At 41.1% G+C, this 20,781-nt stretch overlaps 1 protein-coding gene across 3 annotated transcripts; it reads right to left on the bottom strand.

Moving 5' to 3' along the window:
* Nucleotides 1-3,191: 3,191 nt before the first annotated feature.
* Nucleotides 3,192-20,733, bottom strand: LOC109694009 (uncharacterized). 3 transcript variants are annotated; one of them, XM_020175655.2, is made up of 8 exons: nt 20,499-20,733; nt 19,817-19,909; nt 15,412-15,534; nt 14,758-14,846; nt 13,994-14,120; nt 6,531-6,626; nt 5,996-6,078; nt 3,192-5,558 (listed from the first exon to the last, which is right to left on the bottom strand). In XM_020175655.2, the coding sequence occupies exons 3-8, from the start codon at nt 15,494-15,496 to the stop codon at nt 4,776-4,778; spliced, it is 1,263 nt and encodes a 420-aa protein (XP_020031244.1). In that variant the 5' UTR covers nt 15,497-15,534; nt 19,817-19,909; nt 20,499-20,733; the 3' UTR covers nt 3,192-4,775. The 3 variants fall into 3 exon arrangements, with proteins under 3 accessions (XP_020031244.1, XP_073910315.1, XP_020031243.2); XM_074054214.1 differs by lacking the exon at nt 20,499-20,733 and adding an exon at nt 20,065-20,484; XM_020175654.2 differs by lacking the exons at nt 19,817-19,909; nt 20,499-20,733 and adding an exon at nt 19,652-19,676.
* Nucleotides 20,734-20,781: the final 48 nt, after the last annotated feature.

Here is a 20,781-nt window from a genome sequence, read left to right as displayed (position 1 = left end):
GCACCTTACTCCTGAAGGAAGAATCTAGGAAACACATCAGTCTTCTACAGTCCATCACAAATGCCGCTCAGATGCACTTGCTTTTTTGGGGGTCATACTGTGCTGGAGCTCAGGACGTTGCTAGGCAGGTGCTCTACCATCTGAGCCACGCCTCCAGCTTTAGTTATTTAGGGTCTTACACTTATGCCTGGGTCGGCATGGACTACAAACCTCTTATTCATGCTTCCTGTGCAGCTGGGATGACAGGAAGGCTTCTCTTGGAAGTCTTCACCCCCTGGAAACCTGGCATACACCACCATGCCCAGCTTTTCATGGGTTGAGATAGGGTCTCACAAACTTTGCCTAGGCTGGCCTCAAACCTGCTACCCTTCCAATCTATACCTTGTGAGTAGCTGGTATTACAGAGTGTGAGCCACTGAACCCAGCTACACTGGCTTCTTAAAGTAATGCACCAAGGATTGGGTATGGTCCTGTTGCCTGGGACCTTATGTAGGTTCCTTCCACTCAAGGTTCCTTTCATCTTGGACTAGCACTCTGTCCAAATCCTCATGCCTCAGGGTTCTTTACTGCACTTATCATCAAGCTTGGGGAAAAATATCAATGAATCATCTGAGTGCTCAATGTTTTACTCTCTGTCCTCTGTGTATAACACACCCTCTGGCTGGGTTTAATTATTCATACCAGTATGATTTTGTTGTGTATTGACTGTTAGCACTGCTTAAAGTCCAGTGGGATTCTTGTTTTCTCTTGAAAGCCTTCACCCTCTGGAAACCTGGGTCATTAGATTATTTCTTGCACTTTTCTCTAGTGGTTCCATCCTTCATCCTAAATGAAGAACACTGGTGGTGGCAACTATTTTAAGTTTGAGGTGGGAGTATTAACAAATCAGCATCACTCCAGGGCAGTCCATGGGTGAGGACATGAACTTTCCATTAAGGTGATGCATGAGACTAGACAAGATTCTGAGAAGCAAAAGCAGCAGCACTGGTTGTCTTTCACTTGCCCCAGTGGATCAACCTCCCCTCCCCTGCTGCCCCTAGGTAGGTTAATGTGAACTACATCAATGACCTTCCTTGCCTTGTGGCAACTGCTTGAATTTGCCCAATGGATAGCCCACACATGAGAACAGAATAGTCTGAGGTCTGGCCTTGGCTATTTCTTGCAGGAGATTCTGAGGCTAGATGCTAACCCTCACCTCTTTTCAGCTCTACAACCCTCTCTTCTCATCTGCACATTTCAGTGGTTGTTCCCTTCAATTGTCCCTTCAGGTGTGTGGGTCTACTGGAGCCTGCCCTTTCCAGCTATTGGGTTCTTCACCGCCTCTTGTGGTCTTCCTGTAACGTGTTCCGAACTCTTGAGTTGCCTCTTTATAAAAGATCAGCTCATAGTGTCCTAGTCAGAAGATACCAACTGTTTCTAGCTGGGATTCTGTTATGCTAGCTCCTTGAAAGTGTAAGAAAAGTCTCAGTCCTCCAGGATTGGGATCTGATCACATTGTTTTCTATTGCTCCCTCAACACCAACTCATCCTACTGGTCTTCTTGTCATGGGTCCTTTGGATGTCAAGGCTGCTCTTGCCATACAAATTCATGTCTCACCGTCCCATCCCATCAAGGTCTCTGCTTAAATGCCCCTTAACTGAGATGTTTTCCTTCCTATTCCACATAACTCCCCATTATACTTAAATCTCTTGAAATGCTTTAGTTTTCTACATGACACCTATAATACTGCATTTTCTTGATTTTTCTTAATAATCCATCACCCTCTCTTCATTAGCATGAAATGCTTCTATGGCAAAACTTGCTTGACCCACAGAACATACTCAGTAAATAGACTAGTGGTTAACAGCATGGACTGTCTGGCTTCAAACCTGGGCTCGTCTTATTAGCAAGTGACTCAAGTGTACTATAATAGTTTTCTCTTCAATAAAGTGGGGTTAATAACAGGACACACCTAGGCTTATCATGAGTACTCAGTAGTTTATATGGCACTCTTGTCTGTCTACAAGAAATGCTATATTAAGTGCTTGATCATTTATTATCAATGCATTATAATACTTTTGCTAGGTAAAAATACAGCTCTATATAATAAACAATTCACATGAAAATGTCTAATTCTATATGCACCTTGTTATTGCGTATCAAAATAGGTAAGTAAAAAGTGACATTACAAGAATGTTAACATATAATCAAAATGGAAGACTTTAGTGTTTCTATTACCAAAGATTAAAAGAAAACATCTGAACTATGAAAACACAATTAACTTGTTTAATGTGCATATACTCTATTAGAGAATATACATGGTTTTCGAAGAAACATGGGTAATATCTGACAAGCAAATAGGTTTGCCAGTTAGATTCTGCATTTAGTTGGAAGAAAACATCACCTCAGAAGCAAACAACAAATCACTTTGGCTTCAACCATTAGGTGTTACTTTTAATCACCTAAGAGGTAACACAGGAATAAGTAGTCCAGAGCTGAAGCTGCTGATTGGAGGCTTTGAGGGAACCCAAAACATTGTGGAGTTTTTGCCAGCCTGGTTAAAAAGCAAAACAAACCAACCAACCAACCCAGCTCTTCATACTCCAGCCCTTGAGGCCAACTTCCAGGGAAAGTATGGTAAGATGAATAGGAAATGGGTGAGGAAAACGAGTAAGGAGGCTTCCCCAGACTCCAAAGTGACTTCTACCTCATTCTCATGGCCAGCACAGTGCAACAAAGTCTATTGGGTTTCAGGGAAACTTGGAGGATTATTTCCAATATTGGTGAGGGACAACTTGAACAAAAAAAATTTTTTTTTCTTTAAGCAAATAAGTAGGAGAGAATGGACACTGGCAAAGAGACTAACAGAATTTGTCATACTGGGATAAAAAGAGAGAAAAAAAAGACTCAATATCATAAGGTCCACATTCTGTAATAAAAAATACCACTAACTTAGAAAATATGTATCAGAAATATTGCCCAATTCTCATTATAAAGCATTATTTATTCAGAAAATTTTGAATGTCATGTATTAATAATTTTAAGAAGTAAATTACTGCTATTTTGTTCTTTGAGACAGGATCTCACTCTGTAGCCCAGGCTGGCCTCAACCTCTGCTCCTGCTGCCTCAGCCTCCTGAATGCTGGGATTACAAGACTGTACCACCACATCCAGCTCATTAAAGAACAAATCATAATACACTGCAATGCAATTTTGACAATGTTAACAAGGTTTATTTTAGGGAATAGATATAGACATAATTCCTTATATGAAAACAAAGACTCAAAATCTATGGGCTAGTGGACCAACTGACACATAAAACACGGGTAAAGGTAACTCCACGTTCATTTATATTTCTTGTTCCCAGTATAAATTATTTTGCAGTCACTAAGCGAAGGGCTGAGCATGAGGCAGCCTTACATAGATTGCATTCCCACAGTGTTCCACCAGTATGAGTACTCAAGAGTGGACCACCGAAACATTTTTCCAAAGTTAGTACACTTGCAGGTTTTACCTCTAGGGAGAATTTTCCTATTCTTCCTAACATAAAAAGGCAGTCCTGAAGATGTCCTGTTTCTTTATGTTCACAAGTTTCCTACTGAATGGGACAATGGCAGGCTTGCCAATACTGATGACATTCAATGGGGCTTTCTGTCCAGAATTAATTCTCATATGGAGAAAACATTCAAGGATTTCCCAGTCACTGCAGAGTTCGTCACTATCTTGTGGTCAGTTTTGTGAACACTTGTGCTGTAGGGTTTTCTTTTTGCATAAATGAGTGCTTCTTTTTTTTGGGAGAACACAGGGTTTGAACTAAGGGCCTTACACTTGCTAGGCAGGTGCTCTATCAGTGAGCTACACCCCAGAAGTGCTCCTCTCACATACGTGCTCCCCTGCTGTGCAGTTTCCTATGTGTGTGTCTGAAAGGATTTGCATCACTGAAGGCTTCTGCATTCTGAGGACCTTAATAGGATTTTCCCTTAGTGTGAGCTGTCACGAGACTCCTTAGAGCTATCACTGAAGGCATTCCTTTTATCATTCTATTCCTCAGATTTTCCTCAATACATCATCATTTGGGCTGAAAGCTTTGCTGTGTAGATTATACTTATAAGGTTTCTGTCCAGAGTGAACTTACAGTTTATTGAATGTTATTTCATATGGATTAAAAGGATAAGGATCTGCTGAAGGCTCTTCATTAATTTCATGGCACATTTCCCCGACGGTTCTCAGTGATCTGTTTCCTGGTATTCATATTTTCTACCATTTTCTCCACACTGCATCAAGACTGGTCTGTGTGTGACCAATACCACATGGAAGAAGTGAAAATATATCCTTCTGAGACTACACCAAAAAAACCCCACTGACTCGTTCACTGTCTTCTCTTGGACCACTTGCTTTGGAGAGAACCTGCTGCCATACTGTAAGATACTTAGCCCTGTGGACAGGCTGAAGAACAGAAGGCCTTCCATCAAAATCAGCACTAACCTCCAGGCATGGGAATGAGCCATTCTGGAAGCAGTCCTTTCATCTGTAAAGATTTTAAATACCCACTGCTGTGCCAGACACCTTGACTGACTGCAACTGCACAAGAGATCCAAAGCCCGAACTACAGAGCTAAGCTGCTTCCAAATTCCTGACCTGCAGAAACTATATAATAAATGTTTCTCATCTGAAGCTACATTTTTTTGTTTGGTTTTCAGGGCGGAGGGAGGAGTGATTTCTCTCATTTTGTGTTAGGTAAAAGGCCATCAAAAGCTTTCTTACAGAAATTCCCAAGGTAACTTCTCATTGTAACTCATATCCACCTGTTGTGTATTCTCTTATGCACAGAGAGGTAAGAGTTACTGGTGAAAGATTTCCCACAATGGTTACATTCATAGGGTTTTTCTCCAGTGTGAGTTCGTAAGTGCTTCTTCACAGCTGAGAGATTATTGAAGGCTTTCCCACAGTCACTGCATTCATAGGGTTTCTCACCAGTGTGTATCCTCTTGTGCACAGTTAGAGAAAAGCTACTACTGAAAGATTTTCCACACTCATTACATTCATATGGCTTTTCGCCTGTATGAGTTCTCATGTGCTGTGTCAGGTAGGAGCTCTTCCTGAAGGTTTTCCCACAATCATGGCACTCATATGGTTTCTCCCCAGTGTGAATGCTATTGTGTCCAGTGAGGGAGGACCTAGTGCTGAAGGCTTTCCCACACTGATTACACTCATGGTGGTTCTCCCCTGTGTGGATTCTCTTGTGGCTTTTGAGGTTACAACTAGTGCGGAAGACATGAAAACACTGGTTACATTCATAGGGTTTTTCTCCGGTATGAATTCTCACATGCAGTCTGAGGGATGAGGGATCACTAAAGGCCTTCCCGCAGTGATTACATTCATAGGGTTTCTCCCCATTATGGATTCTCCTATGGATTGTGAGGTAAGATCTGCTGCTGAAAGATTTTCCACACTGACTACAGTCATAGGGTTTTTCTCCAGTATGAATTCTCTTGTGCTGGGTAAGGTTCGATTTTGTGCTGAAGACTTTAAAACACTGATTGCATTCATTGATTTTTACTCCACGATGGCTTCTCTCCTGTTGTTTAAGAGAAAAATGTAATTTTGAGTATTTTACATTTTTATATGATTCTTTCTCCCTGAAATACTGTTATATCACTATAATTATATTTTGGCTGTCTTTAGTGCTTATATATGGCTTCTGCCCTGCTTAAGCTTTAGCAGTTAAAAAAAGGAAATTTTTCACCACAAGTCCTGACAGTATTTACAAGATATTTTCTAAGAGATTTAAGACCAATTTATGCTTCAAGCATAATTTAATGAAATATTTACTGTGGATACTATAAGTGAAGAAGCAAGTTTGGTGCTAACTTAGACTTTCTCCCAAATCATAACAGTTTCACAGTATCTCTCCAAGGACACTGCTTTCCATAATGATTCTCTGGGTTATTTTGTCTTCTAATTTACCACATTTTCCTACTGAGGAACAACAAAAACCACTCACGTTAGTCTTACCATTTTTCCACGTTTAGACTGTTCTCGTTTATAAACATGCTTTTTAGGAGTTAGCCACTTGGCTTTAAGTACAGTCTCCAACTCTGAAACAAATTGAAAAGAAATTTAGGTTGATGGAGGAAAATGGTAAAGTGCAAAGGTGGCCTTTGAGAAATTAATTCTCAGGTTTGTAATGAAGTGCATGTGGTTATGGAAATTTTAGGTATTAATTTAAAAGAAATGATTCTAGGAAAATGTTGAGATAAGAGATTGACAGAAGAAGGAATTACCAGGAATGCAAAGTAGGACTTAAATTTCAAAAGGAAAAGAACTGTATTTTTGTTTCTCCTCAGAGGCCAAGGGAAAGTATGAGTTGATGAAAAAACAGCTAAAGAAAAAAGTACACAAGGAAGCTCATGCCACGTGTTCTTTTCCATCTTTGTCAGAAAAAAGGGGCACGAGGTCCCGTGATGGATATTAGCTACTATAATATTCCAAATTCTTCATCCCTGACTACAGTTGTTCCTCACAGGGATCATATTGACCTAGTGCTCACCAGGACAGGTGTCTGGGAGAATTCCTCTTTCCTCTGTCATCACCTTGTCTTCTTGCTCCAACTGAGAGATCAGATTGGGTTTATCAACATGACATCCTAGGTATGAAGAAAATACATATGATATAGGGAGATTATTCAGGGGAAAAGAAACTCCATGAAATGGAAGCTGATACTTCTGAAGATTAAAAAGTGTGACTGACTTTAGACACATTGGAATGATTTTTCTCAATTCTAAAAAATACTGTAACTTTCAGAAGGAAATAATCAGGGTGATAGGGCATAAACAGTACCAGAAGCCCATGCCTAAGTTCAAATACACACTTCAGATAGCCTAAAACTTTTCACCATGGAGAATACAAAGTGAGGGCAAGAAAAGTCATTTCACAGGGAGGGAATTAGACACCTCTGTGAAGGTGGGGACCATGTCTATCTTATTCACCAATGCACTCCCAAATCCCTGTGCAGACTTAGGGACAAGAAAAGTGAAACAGGGAACTCCAAAAGCCTGTATCTCCACAAAAAACAGTAAAGAAACTTGCAAAAATGTTGAAGCACCTTTATTAGAATTCTGGAAACTTCCCCAAAGCTTACAGTAATCAGTAGAACGGCTAATCAAGAACTACAACCAAAACAAAAAAACCAAACAAAACCCAGCTAAATCTGGGTAAGAGAGCTTTATGATATTTTAAGTGACCTATACATATGTTCTTTTCTGCTTTGGCCATGACCTTGAAGACAACGGCAAGCATTGATAGTCCTGGAGGGAACAGAATGGAACTTATTCTATGGTTACTTTTGACCTGTCTGGGGACCTCGCGCAAGATTGGCTCAAAGGGCTTGTGTTTATTTTTACAACTGCAAGCTCTGAGTACTAAGCTAGCTATGTGGGACACATGTGATGAACACATTTAAAGGCCAATGGATTAGTATTGCCAGAGGCAAGTGAAAACCACAGACACAGAAATCTAGTAAAAAATAAAAAGTCTGGAAGGAAGAGCAGGGAAAGAGATGTTTGGAGTGTATGGCTTTGAAAAGTTCTCTGATGTTTGCAGGAATCTAGACTGCTATGCACATGTGTATGCTCAGAAAAGACCTGAGGCAGCACTAAACCCCTGCCCTTGATATTGACCTGCAGGCTCTGTATGAACAGGAAGTGCAGGTCAAGGCAGAGTTGTAAACTGCCTACCTTGGTTTGTATTTACATGCCCTATCCATGTACAGACCCCATCTGAAGAGACTGGAAGATTCTTGTGTTTGGTTCCAGGCATTCAAAGAAATCTTGCACAAACCACTAGAAGACCATTAAGATAACAAAAAAGAGACTTTAGTGGCCACATATGACATTACAAAATTAGTTCTGAAAATGACCAAAGTCAAATATAGCACCACCATTCAGTTACAACAAACCCTAGAGATGGGGAAAAATCTGATTCCAGAAAGCAATACAAATCTAAAATCTAAAGTCTGATATGCTCCAAAATTCAAATCCTTACAAGCAGTGACTTTCTTTTTTTTAAAGTTCTGGATTTTGGAGCTTTTCAGATTTTAGATTTGGTAGGCTCAATCAGTAAAGCCTATGCAAATATTCTAAAATTCACTAAACTCCAAAATATGAACCACTTTTGGTCCCAAGCATTTCAGATAAGTAATACCCAACTTTCATTATAATTCTTTAAACTTCCAGTTTTCAACGAAATAATTGTGAGGCAGTCAAAGAAACAAAAGTCTGGCCTGTTAAAGAAGAAAAAAAAATTGGTAGAACTTGTCCCTGTGCCCAAACATTGGACTTACTAGACACCCCTCCACACACAAAATCAACTATTTTAAATATGTTTAAAGGAACAAAATCAACTATTTTAAATATGTTTAAATATGTTTAAAGGAAACAACATGTAAATAACTAAAGGAAATCAAGACAAGAAATTCTCATTAAACAGAAAATATCACGGAGAGACAAAAATCGGAGAGACAAAAATTTCATTAAAAAAGATGCCAGACAGAAGTTTGGGGTTGAAAACTGGAAATGAAATGGAAACTTCAGAAGACAGTATCAACACCAGTTCTGAGCAGGCGGCAGAATAAGTGACCATGAAGATAGGACAATTGATATTATTCATTCTGAAGTACAGTAAGAAAAGAGAGACGAAGAAAGAAGGAATAAGAAAGAAGAAGAAAGAAGATGAAGACGAAGGAAGGAGGGAGGAAGGAGGAGGAAGGAGGAAAGAGGAAGAAGGAGGAAGGAGGAAGGAGGGAGGAGGGAGGAGGGAGGAGGGAGAAGAGAGGAGGGAGGAGGGAGGAGGGAGGAGGAGGAGGAGAAAACAGAATTTAAGAGAATGAAGAAAGGAATGAACAGAGCCTGTGGGATACCATCAAACATACCAACCTAGGCATAATGGGAGTCTCTGATACAGAGATAAGAAAGAGAGAGGAAAGAATACTTAAAAACCAATGGCTAAAAACTTTCCTCAATTTGAAGAAAGATAAAAATGTTTAAATCCAAGAAACTCAACAAAACCCAAGTAGGACAGAAACACATATTAATCATACTCTGCAAAGACAAAGACAGTACCGTAAAAGCAGCAGGAGGAAGGTAACTCATCACATACACAGGACCCTCAGTAAGATTAATAGTCATTTTCTTATCAGAAACCATGGCGGCTGCCAGGCATTGGGATGATGTATCCAAAGTACTGAAAGAAAAATGCTGACCATCCCAGCACTTGGGAGGCTTAGACAGGAGGACTGTGCAGTTGGAGCTACATAGTGAGACCTGATCTTGGAAAAAAAATACAAATGGCCAATAAATACATGAAAATATGTGCAGCATCTTTAATCATCAGGGAAATGCAAATCAAAACTACATTGAAATTCTTTCTCACTGCAGTCAGCATGGCTATCATTCTGGTGTTGAGGATGCAGGGAAAAAGGAACTCTTATGCACTACTGGTAGGAATGTAAATGAATCCAGTCACTATGGGAGTAAGTGTGGAGGTTTCTCAAAAAACTAAAAATAGAACTTCCATATGATCCAGCCATACCACTTTTGGGTATATACCCTAAAGAATCAAAGGACATGAAAATAAAAGGGGACTACTTGGGATGTGAAAGAGGAAAGGGGGATAAGAAAGGGTAACAGAGGGAGGGAATATGATCAAAGTACATTATATTCAAGTGTGGCGATTTCACAGTGAAACTCATTACTTTGTATAATATAAATGCTAATTTTAAAAATGAATGAAAAATTACATATACCCACACAAAACATGAAGCAATGCTAAAGGGATACCTTCAGACTGAAATGAAAGGACAATGAAAAGGAACTCAAATCCACAAAAATAAAGAAGAATATTGGCAAAGGTAAATCCAGAGGTAAACATAAGCAAATGACAATGCAGTTTTGATTTGCAGCTCTTTTTTTTTCTATACATGATTTAAAAAAAACCACTTAAATTAATTATAAATTTACTTTAAGGGTACACAATGAATAGATGTATTTTGTGATGCAACAACTAAGGGAGAAGGAATACCATACAGGAGCAAAGTTCTTTACACTACTGAAAGTAAGTTGGTATTAGACCAAACTAGATTGCTATAAAGTAAAACATGAATCATAAACTCCAGGGAAACCACTAAGAAAAGAACTAAAAAAACATAAAAAGAAATGAGAAAGGGACCAAAATAGTCCAACAGAAAATACTTCATACACAAAAAAGTTAACAATAATGGAAGAACTAAGTAACAAAAATGATACAACACATAGAAAAAAATAGTAGATAGGTAGCAAATGGTAAGTAGGCAGAAGGTCCTTTACAGTAATTACATTAAGTGAAGATAGATTAGACTCTCCAATTAAAAGACAGATTTTTAGAGAATGGATTTAAAAATAACCAAATCATATCCTGATCTGTAAGACATTTGCCAAAGACACAATCTTGTAAAGGATGGAAAAGGGTATTTCTTACAAACAGCCACAAAAAGAGAGATGGTGTAGCTAATGGACCTTGAAACAAACACTACTCCAAGACACAAAAACACATTACACATCTAAAGGATCAATTCATCAAGAAAACGTGACAATTACATTTTTGGATCTCTGATGGAGATTCAAAATATATGAAGTAAATCTGACAGAACTGAAGGGGGAAGTAGAGTTCTGAATAATGGTTTGATACTTCAATACCTTACTTTCATTAGTGGACAGATCAACTCACCAGAAGGTCAGTAAGTTAAATAATACTATAAACCAACTGGATTCAGATGATATAAAGAACAGTCCACCCAACAGGAGAAAACACGTGAGTCTCAAATGGATATGGAATATTCTCCAGGATAGAACATAGGTTAGACCATAATACAAGTCTCACTAAATGTAAAAACAATGACATTGGTGGGCACAGAGGCATGCACTATAGTCCCAGCTACTCAGGAGGCCGAGGAGGGATGATCCCTTGAACCTAAGAGTTCAAGACCAGCCTAGGCAACAGAGAAATCCTCTGTCATAAGCAAAAACTAAACAAAACAAAATGAAACAAAGTGAGTAAGATCATACAAAAATATCTTCTTTAATTATAATGGAATGAAACTAATAATGAGTCACAGAAGGACATGCATTGGAAAACTTACTATTGTTAAAGTGACAGTATTAGGCAAAGGAATCTATAGAGATAATTCAATCATGATCCAAATTCCAGTTGCCTTTTTTTTTTTCCAGAAGTGGACAATCTTAAATTTCATAAATTGCAAGGGATCTTGAATAGAAAAAAAGTCATGAAAAAGAAGAAAAAAGTAGAAAGAGTCAAACTTCCATAATCAAAACTTACTACACAAAGCAACAGCTAGTAAGATAGAGTTGTACTGGCAAAAGGACAGACATACAGACCATTGGAACAGAACTAAGACTACACAAATAAACTCTGGTGTTTATGGTTCATTAATTTTTTTGTATGTGTGGTGCTTGGAATGGAACCCAGTGCTCTACCACTGAGTTACATTCTCAGCCCTAGTCAATTGGTTTTGGACAAGCATTGTAAGACCATTTAATGAGAAAAGAACAGTTTCTTCTACAAAGGTGTGGGAACAACTGGAGACATACATGTAAAAGAATGAAGTTACAGCCAAGATGCCCCACTACTGACGTATGGATTAAGAAAATGTGGTATTTATACATAATGGAATTTTATGCAGCCATGAAGAAGAATGAAATCTTATCATTCGCAAGTAAATGGATGGAAATGGAGAACATCATTCTGAGCGAGGTTAGCCTGGCCCAAAAGACCAAAAATCATATGTTCTCCCTCAGATGCGGACATTTGATCAAGGGCAAACACAACAATGGGATTAGACTTTGATCACATGATAAAGCGAGAGCACACAAGGGAAGTATGAGGATAGGTAGGACACCTAAAAAACTAGATAGCATTTGTTGCCCTCAATGCAGAGAAACTAAAGCAGATACTTTAAAGTTACAGAAGCCAATAGGAGAAGGGGACCAGGAACTAGAGAAAAGGTTAGTTCCAGAAGAATTAATTTAGAAGGTAACACACATGTATAGGAAAGCAATGTGAGTCAACTACCTGTACAGCTATCCTTATCTCAACTAGCAAAAACCCTTGGTCCTTCCTATTATTGCTTATACTCTCACTTCAACAAAATTAGAGATAAGGGCAAAATAGTTTCTGCCTGGTAGTGAGGGGGTAGTGGGGGAGAGGGAAGGGGTGAGGTAGGTAAGGGAGGGGGTGGGGGAAAGGGGGAGAAATGGCCCAAACATTGTATGCACATATGAATAAAAGAAAAAAATAAATAAAAAGGAAAAAAAAAAAAGAATGAAGTTGATCCTCTTCCACATCACAGGCAAAATAAACTCAAAATGAATCAAGCACTGAAATGTAAGAGCTAAAGCTAAAACACTGTTGGAAAAAAACCCAAAGAGGTAAATCTTCATGATCTTGGGTTTCACAATGGTTTCTTAGGTGTGATGAAAAAAAAAAAAAAAAAAAAAGAAAACAAAAACTAGGTAAGATAGTCAGACTTCATTCAAATTACAACTTGTGAATCAAAGAACACTATCAAGAAAATGAGCTACTCAAAGGATGGGGAAATAATTTATAAATTATATTTTGAGCAAAGGTCTAGTGTCCAGAATATATAACAAACTTTTCACAGTCCACTAAGAAAATGACAAACCACCCAATTAAAAAATGGACAAAGGACTTGAATAGACATTTCAACAAAGAAGATATTCAAAATAGCCCAACAAGTACTGAGAAAATGCTTGATGTTTTCACTCGTTAGGGAAATGCAGATCAAAATAACCATGGGATACCGCTCATATCCATTAGGTGGCTATGATCAAAAAAAAAGAAGTGTTGGGAAGATGTGGGGAACACTGGGGTCCTCAAGCACTGGTAGGAATGAAAAATGGTACAGCTTCTAAGGAACAGTTTGGCAGTTCCTCAAAACAGAAATATGAGAATTTAATGCAGGTATTAAAACAAAAACTTGTACACAACATTCATAGTAGCATTATTCATAATATCCCCAAAGTGGAAACAACCCAAAATGTTGACCAACTCATGAATGGATAAACACTATTTGGTATGTCCATACCACAGAATATTCAGTCATAAAAAGAAATGAAGCATGGATACACACTACACCACAGTTAAACTTTTAAAATATTACATGAAAGAAGTCAGACAGAAAGGGTCACAGGTTTTATGATTCTATTTATATGAAATGTTCTGAAAGGCAAATCCAGAGACAGAATGCAGCTTAGTGGGTATCAGTGGCAATGAGTGTGTGTGTGGGGAGACAATGGATATTGACTGCTTAATGATGATAAGGTTTCTTTTAGGGGTTGTATTAGCCCCTTTTCTGTTGCTGTAACAAAATATTTGGCCTGGATACTTTATAAGGATAAGAGGTTCATTTGGGCTCATAATTCTAGTGTTTGGAAAGTCCAAATAACATGGTGCTAATTCTGTACAACGTACTCTGGCTTTGTCACAACATGGCAGAGAAGTAGAAAGGGAACCAGCAATAAGGAGAAGAGGCTAACCACATGGGGTGGCCTCTCTTTGTAACAACCCACTCTCAAGAGAAGCAACCCAGTCTTGTGAGAACTGACCCACTCCCAGAAGACAGCATGAATCTTATCTGTGGGTATCATCTCTTGATCCAATCATATCACACTAGACCCCACCTCTTTAAGTTTCCACTACCTCAATACTATTTCACAGGGGACTGGGTTTCTAGCACATGAACCTTTGGGGGACAAACCACAGCAAGAGTAATGAAAATGTTCTGAAATTACAGTGCCACATAACCCTGTGAACATATTAGAAGATGCTGAGTTGTATGCTTTAAAATGCCCTGTGAATTTTAATAATAATAATAAAAAAAAAGAATAAAAGGAAAATCTCCTCCTTGGGTCAATGGATAAATACAGGGCTGACATGGCTTACCGAGGGAGGCCAAGTTCCTGCAGGTCTCCAGCATCACCTCCCTGTACAAAGTTTTCTGTGAACGGTCGAGCAAGGCCCACTCCTCCTGGTTGAACTCCACAGCCACATCTTCGAAGGTCACCAGGTCCTAAACCATTGCAAACATCTTGGCTTAGCAAAGGACCCCACCAATATGAATAGCAAGAGGCTCAGGATGGTTAACCAACTCAGGGATGGAAAACCAGGGCACAAGACATGTGTGCTGGTTCCGAGGAGGTTCCAAGCAGTCCTATGTTTGGCTTCTGGATTCAGCCCTCAGTGCTCATCTCCTGTGTATTTGGCCCACTCCAGAGCACTACTATTCAGTTCCTACTTCTTTTCCCACTTAGACTGTGAGCTCCTGAAATCTAATTCCGTCAATCTCCAGGGCTGAGCACAGGCCTGGGACTTTGCATAAGTAGGAGAAATACTTTATGAATGAATGATTTCCCCATGGCATGATAAACTGCCTGGGGACACACTAGGATCTTTACTTGGCTTCCCCTTAAACTCTCAGGAACACAAGACAGACTCAAGAGAACCTGGAGTGAGCACTGAAAATGCACTACTGTTGACATACCTGGACACCTTCTGGGCAGCCTCCCCTACCACCCTGCTATCAGATGCCCAGAAATCCTGAGATGTTCAAGGACTGGATATAGTTGTGAGACTGTAGGCTGTGGAAAGCAACACGTCTAACATCTGCTGAAGGAGTAATGATTTGGAAGAAGAAAGATCTCACTCACCTGAAACCAGCTAGTCAGGAATTCATTGACAAGCCCTTCCTTCCCAGTACATCCTTTCTGAGGAGAGGCCACATACAGGGAGGACTGAGCTGAGGAGGAAGAAATGAGTCTGAACAGTCCAGGCTGCCCTGGGTTCTGACACTCTGGAGGCTTCTCTACCCACCTGTGACTGACCATATCCCAACATACAACCACAAAGCACGTATGCACACACAAGCACACACCTCCAATCCCACAGGCACCATTATAGCTTTTGTAAGAAACCAGGGCATAGCCCTGTCTTAGGCCAGGCTCAGAAAATAGGGCTCAGAGGTCTGATTGCACATAAGAAGAGATCATTTCCACTTCACAGATGAGGAAACTGAAGTTTGAAGGGCATCACTGTTTTTATCAGGTTCACAGGAAGAATCAAGGATATAATTCACAAGTTCATGCACATTCACCACACAGGTGACAGACACATCCACAGGTATCCACCACCTTAAGTCCCAAATCCCAAGACCTGCCCATCAGACCCAGGGATCTCTGGGCTTCTCTCCTACTTCACCTGTTCAGTTCATGCTTCCTTCACAGCTATTCAGCCCCCTCCCTGTACTGTTCTGTGGGCGAGAGGCCTTTAAGCTTGACTTTGGCTGCCAGGACCCAGGAACTTACCACAACTAGGTGGCAGGACAACAGCTGCCATCCTGTGATGCTGACAGCAGCGGTCTTGAACACAGGGCAGGGCGAGGACTGGCATGTGCCTCTCCTGACTCCCACAGGCACCCAGGCAGTGCTCTGGAATAAACAGGAGATACCAAGTCTGCACAACCATTCTCCTTCCTGTGCTGCTGAGGACAAGCCTCTCGGCCTGGTGTGTCCTCCCTCAAGACGCACACTGTCTTCCACACTGAGCATTCATTCTGCTTAGTGTAGGATGGATTTACAGGCATATGATGGCAAAACCTGCCTTCCCATGTCCCCAGCAGTAGGACCAGAAACATAACTGCTCTGCCCCTCTTTGAAAACTCTGGCCCAGTCTCACGGCACAGGTTTTAAGCCAAGCTGTTGTCACAAGCACATTCTTGGCTCAACTTGTCATGCCCTGGAGAGTTTGATCACTGACTCACATACTCTTTCACCTTCTCCACCTCACTCGGGTGATGGCAGAAACCTTCATAGAATCGGGATGCCTCAACTCTCAACTCCAAGGCCTTTGGCCTCAACTCCACCTCAGCCCCACATTTCCACGAGTCCTTCCAGCCTGCATCAGCTCCAGGCTCTATTACACCACCTGAAAAACTGTTCAGAAATCTCCCTCTCTAAATCTAGCCTCCTTCCTCTTCTTTTGTGTTCACTTGATGTTTTCCCTTCTCACTGCATCTAAACACACCAACACTTCTGTCCACCTTCTAACTTTCTTGTTGGTCATCAGCCTCCTCCTTCCTCTCCTCACTTTATATTCAGCCAGCTGGGATTCCATGGTCCCTCATGTCAATCCCAGGCCCTCACCCCAGTTCAGCAGAATTGCAGCCACGCAGGATTCCAATCATCTGACCACTCAAAGGGTGACTAAGTCAGTGAAGAAACATGCAGTCAGAGAAAGACAAAAAAACCTGAAAACATTTTTAGGTAATGAGAGAGATTATTATCTCTGATCAATATATATGGAATAGTTCCTTTTTTTTTCCAGTATTGGGATTTGAACTCAGGGCCTTGTGCTTGTTAGGCAGGTGTTCAATCACATGAGCCACTCTGTCAGCCCTATGGAATGCTTCATTTTTCTAAGAAGGGAAGGCTTCATTTCCCTGTAGTTACAGAATAAAATATAATCCCTCAAAACTAGTTTCCTGGGGTTTGAGAGATTTGAAGGTGCCCTAACAATAGAGTTGCTGGGGGGACTCTGACTCCTGCATTTCTGACAGATTAATAACTTCTACCTGAAAAAAATAAAATGTTTACTTTCAAGTTCTCCTCCCCAGAAACTGTGCAAAAGGAATCCTACAGATGTGATTAAGGTAAAGACTCTGAGATGAGGAGATTTTCCGGGATTATCCATACTGGATTATGCATGGTCTTTATAAAAGGGAGGAGAGTCAGAGTTGAAGGATGTGTGACAATGCAAGCAGAGGTATAAAGGTGAGGGAGGGTAAAGGAAGAGAGAGAAATTGGAAGGTGCTTCCTGTTGGTTTTAAGATGGAGGAAAAAGTCAAAGGCAAGGAAAGCAGATAGTCAGTGAGGTGAAAGGCAGGAAGTGGATTCTTCTTGGGAAGGAAAGCAGGCATCGATAAACTGAGGATTCTGGGTTCCAGAGCTTTGAGAGAGTAAGCCCACATTGTTTGAAGCCACTGTTCGTGGTCATTTGTTATAGCAGTCACAAAAAATCACTGCCACTGCCTCTCCCACCAAATTTGCAGGAAGATGGATGAACGGGAGATCACCATGTTAAGCCAGACTCAAGACTAATAGGGTATGTTTTCTCTCATAAGCAGAGTCTAGATTTAAAAAACAGAAACATGGAAACAGAAGAGGGACAATTTGGAGAGGGGGGCTAGCAGGAGGGGAGACGGATACAAGTGGAGGGTGGGTGAATATGATTGAACTACCTAGTATATAAGTTTAAATGTTACATTGAAACCCATTATTTTGTACAATTAATTTAGAAAATGAGAGAAATAAACAAAAACAAAAACACACCCAAAACCTGACCAAACAAGCAGAGGACTTCTCCTTTCTCTCCACTATGGACCCAATGTGCAGTTAGGTATGGCTTCAGTCACTGAGCCAAAGGAAAAGATGAGGGTCAGGATCCAGCCAGCTCACTATATTTGGAAGAAGAAAGCAGGCAGAGGAGGTGCTGAGACATGTTTGGGGCCCAAGTGCCTTCGAGGTCATCTGCCACCTGAAGTCTATTAGAGCAGGAGGGGGTTTTGTTAAGTTTACAGATTCAGTGACTCCCAACCCCACCCTGGATATACTAGTACTGGACAAGGGTCACAGGAGAGGGATCACTCTATGCCAGCAATACCCAACAGAACGTCTGGTGATAACAGAAATGTTCCAATAGCCACTAAGTAGCCACATGTAGTCACTAAGTCTTGAAGTGTGGCCAATGTGAGTGAGAAAATGATTTTTTCATTGTATTCAGTTTTCATGGTTTAACTAAAATAGGTCTATGTGGGTGGTGGCTACCACAGTAGACAGGGCAGCATTAGATACACATAGGCCTGACCTCCTTTAGGATGCAATGAGAAAAGGTGGCAAAGTGAGGGAAACATGACCATGGGTGAGGGGGCTGCCTGCAGGTTTGCACAGACAGGAACAAGGAGACATCAGTGCTCTATGCCACGTGACAACACACACATGAATGAAAGCATCACCATCCACTTTCAGTTCTAAACTCCAAGATCTCATCTTTCTAGTTCTTTCCTGCGCCACAGCCATCCTCCAGGTCTTGAGAACAATCATCTCACTTCCAAACCTCTCCCTGACACCTCCCATCTCGCCTCTTAAAAGTCTTCATTTTGAATCCCGAAGTCCACTTCACCTAAGGAAGAGACAAGCTTAGATGAAACTCTCACCACGCTATCCCAGTTCCCATCTTTTCAGGATCTTCCCACTGGCCTCAGTACAGACTTCAGAGTCAGGTCAGGTCTGCTTCTGCCTCCCAGTCAGATCTGACAGGTCCTTTTCCCTCCACTGTCTCAGCCTTGGCCATCTGACTTCCTTGTTCACAGAGCATGTGGGCTTTCTTGTCAGGGGCTTTCCTTATGAAGTTCACTCCACAGGCAGTGCTCTCATGAACACACTCGTCCCCTTACCACAGTGTAACTCTGCATCTAGTGAGATCCAACCTTATTTTTAGCTCTCAAGCTAATTATTACTCCTTCCAAGAGGCTTCTCTGTCTCTCAGACTGAGCCCTACAACACTCTCATCATCATCATCATCATCATCATCAGTGATGTATACTCCATGAAGGCAGGACAAGGTCTGTTTTTGTTTTCCAGGGTCCTTGTGCATTTGGCCCAAGACCTGGCTCAGCAAGGAGACCAACCCTCCTGGTTTGTGTAGGACTGTTGTGGTTGGAACACTGAATATCCTATATCCTGGCAAACCCCTCAGTTCTGAATACATGAGACAGTTGGTCATTGTAAATTGTGTACGCAACGAAATGTCTACTGCATGATAAGCAAACATTCCCTCAAGAATGTTATAGGAAAGCTACAATAGAAAAAGGTAGGGGTGGGCGTGTAGCAGCTCAGTGGTAGAGCACTTGCCTAGCATGCGCAAAGCTTGAGTTCCATCTCCAGCATTGTTAAAAAAAAAAAAAAAGACATATAAGCATATAGTTAATAAACCCCACAATAAATATGATTACTTATGAATCAATATATTGCCATTTCAGAAAAGTTTTAAGAAACTTAATCTATTAGGAGGCAAGGTAAAGATAATCTTGAACGGTAAGACCCTGGTTTCCAAAAATATTGTAGCTTAATATTCTTCTGGATGTTTTAAATCTCATTGGGGGAAAAGAATCCACTTGCTCAAAATACATCTAGTTGCTGGTTGATTCAATTTCAAATTTCCATTATGAATACAGGGAAACTCAAATAATCTTTTTCACCCCAAAAGCCCCTGTATTTTGAAGTTTTGTGGAAGAGTCACAGTCTTAGAAGCTGAATAGAATGGGCCTGAAGAATGCAGTGTAGTAATCCTGCTAAATCTTTAGTGGGAAAATTTGTAATACTGCAAGTACACACAAATACATACTTATGTTTATAAAATCCTGGATTATGGCATGTGAGAAAATCTGTGCTTTTTACTATCACACATATTTATAGTTACTTATATGTATGCTGCAATTTGCATATAACGTATTTATTGAATTATTTACACACACATAACCACACATACCTTAGTATTGTTATCCTGAGTAGAAGCCATCAAACAGAAGCAATTTTTCCTAAGATAACCTCCACTCTTAGTGACTCCTTGTAGCTACAACCTAAGCACAAGAAAAGCCCACCTGAAGTTTAGTACAGTGGAATCCTGCTGTTCCAAGTTCCACATGGAACTCACCTGGTCACCTGTAAATCCTCAGATCAGCGAGGACAGGTGGACATTGAGGCTGGTTTCAACTCAAATCTGAGCTTCAATGATGCTTTTCTTTGTCTAAAAGAAAAAGACATAATGATTGCTTTTGACCCCTTTTACAGGGAGTAATATACTTAGTTATACAAAACGACTTCATCTTTTAAAAAAATTTTTTGTATTTACTAATCTAACATGCAGTAAGAGCCAAGCCTGTTGGTGGTGACTGAATTTACCTGATTCCTCTCCAGGCGTGTGTTCAAGATGGGAACAAGCAGCTTAACGCTGTGTGCATTTGACTTGCTCACCTCATTTGGCTGGCAAGAGATTTCATGGTGATTGAAGAGACTGTAAGTATATCTTGTCACTTAGGAGCCCTATAAGTGACTCAGCTGAACTTTAAGTAGTGTATGGAGTTCACCCCGAACTTCAGAGATTTGAAAGCCTTACAGCAGGATTTCCAACCTCTGCACTACTCTTTGTTGCTGTGGGGGTTGCACCATTCGCTGTAGGATGCAGAGCGGCGTCCCTGGCCTCCACCCGCTAGATGACACTAACACTGCCCCCACCCGCCACTCTACGACAACAAAAAATGTCCACGGACTTGGGCAAATCCCTTGGGGCGCAGAGTCGCCGCAGGTGAGGGCGACGAGCGGGGCTCAGCGCTGACCTGGGCGAACGTGCTGCTTGAGGCCTCGGGGGAGGAAACCGGACTTCCCGAGAAACGCCGAGCATGCCGACCGGAGGACCCGGGGCCCGTGCACCTCCCCGGACTCGGACCTCGGCCCCCTGCCCAGCTCACAGTGTCCGGGCCCTCGTGAGGGGCCAAATACGCCAACTGGCGGAGGCGAACCAGAGTCGCTATTCAGCGCGCGCCCAGCGACTCCTCCCACGGCACCGCCCCACGCTTCCGCTTCCGGTCGTGGGCGGGCCTTCGCAGCTCACTTCCGGTG

The sequence above is a fragment of the Castor canadensis genome, chromosome 14 (genome assembly GCF_047511655.1).
Source record: "Castor canadensis chromosome 14, mCasCan1.hap1v2, whole genome shotgun sequence".
Taxonomy (NCBI): domain Eukaryota; kingdom Metazoa; phylum Chordata; class Mammalia; order Rodentia; family Castoridae; genus Castor; species Castor canadensis.
This window is presented reverse-complemented; position numbering and strand designations above follow the sequence as displayed.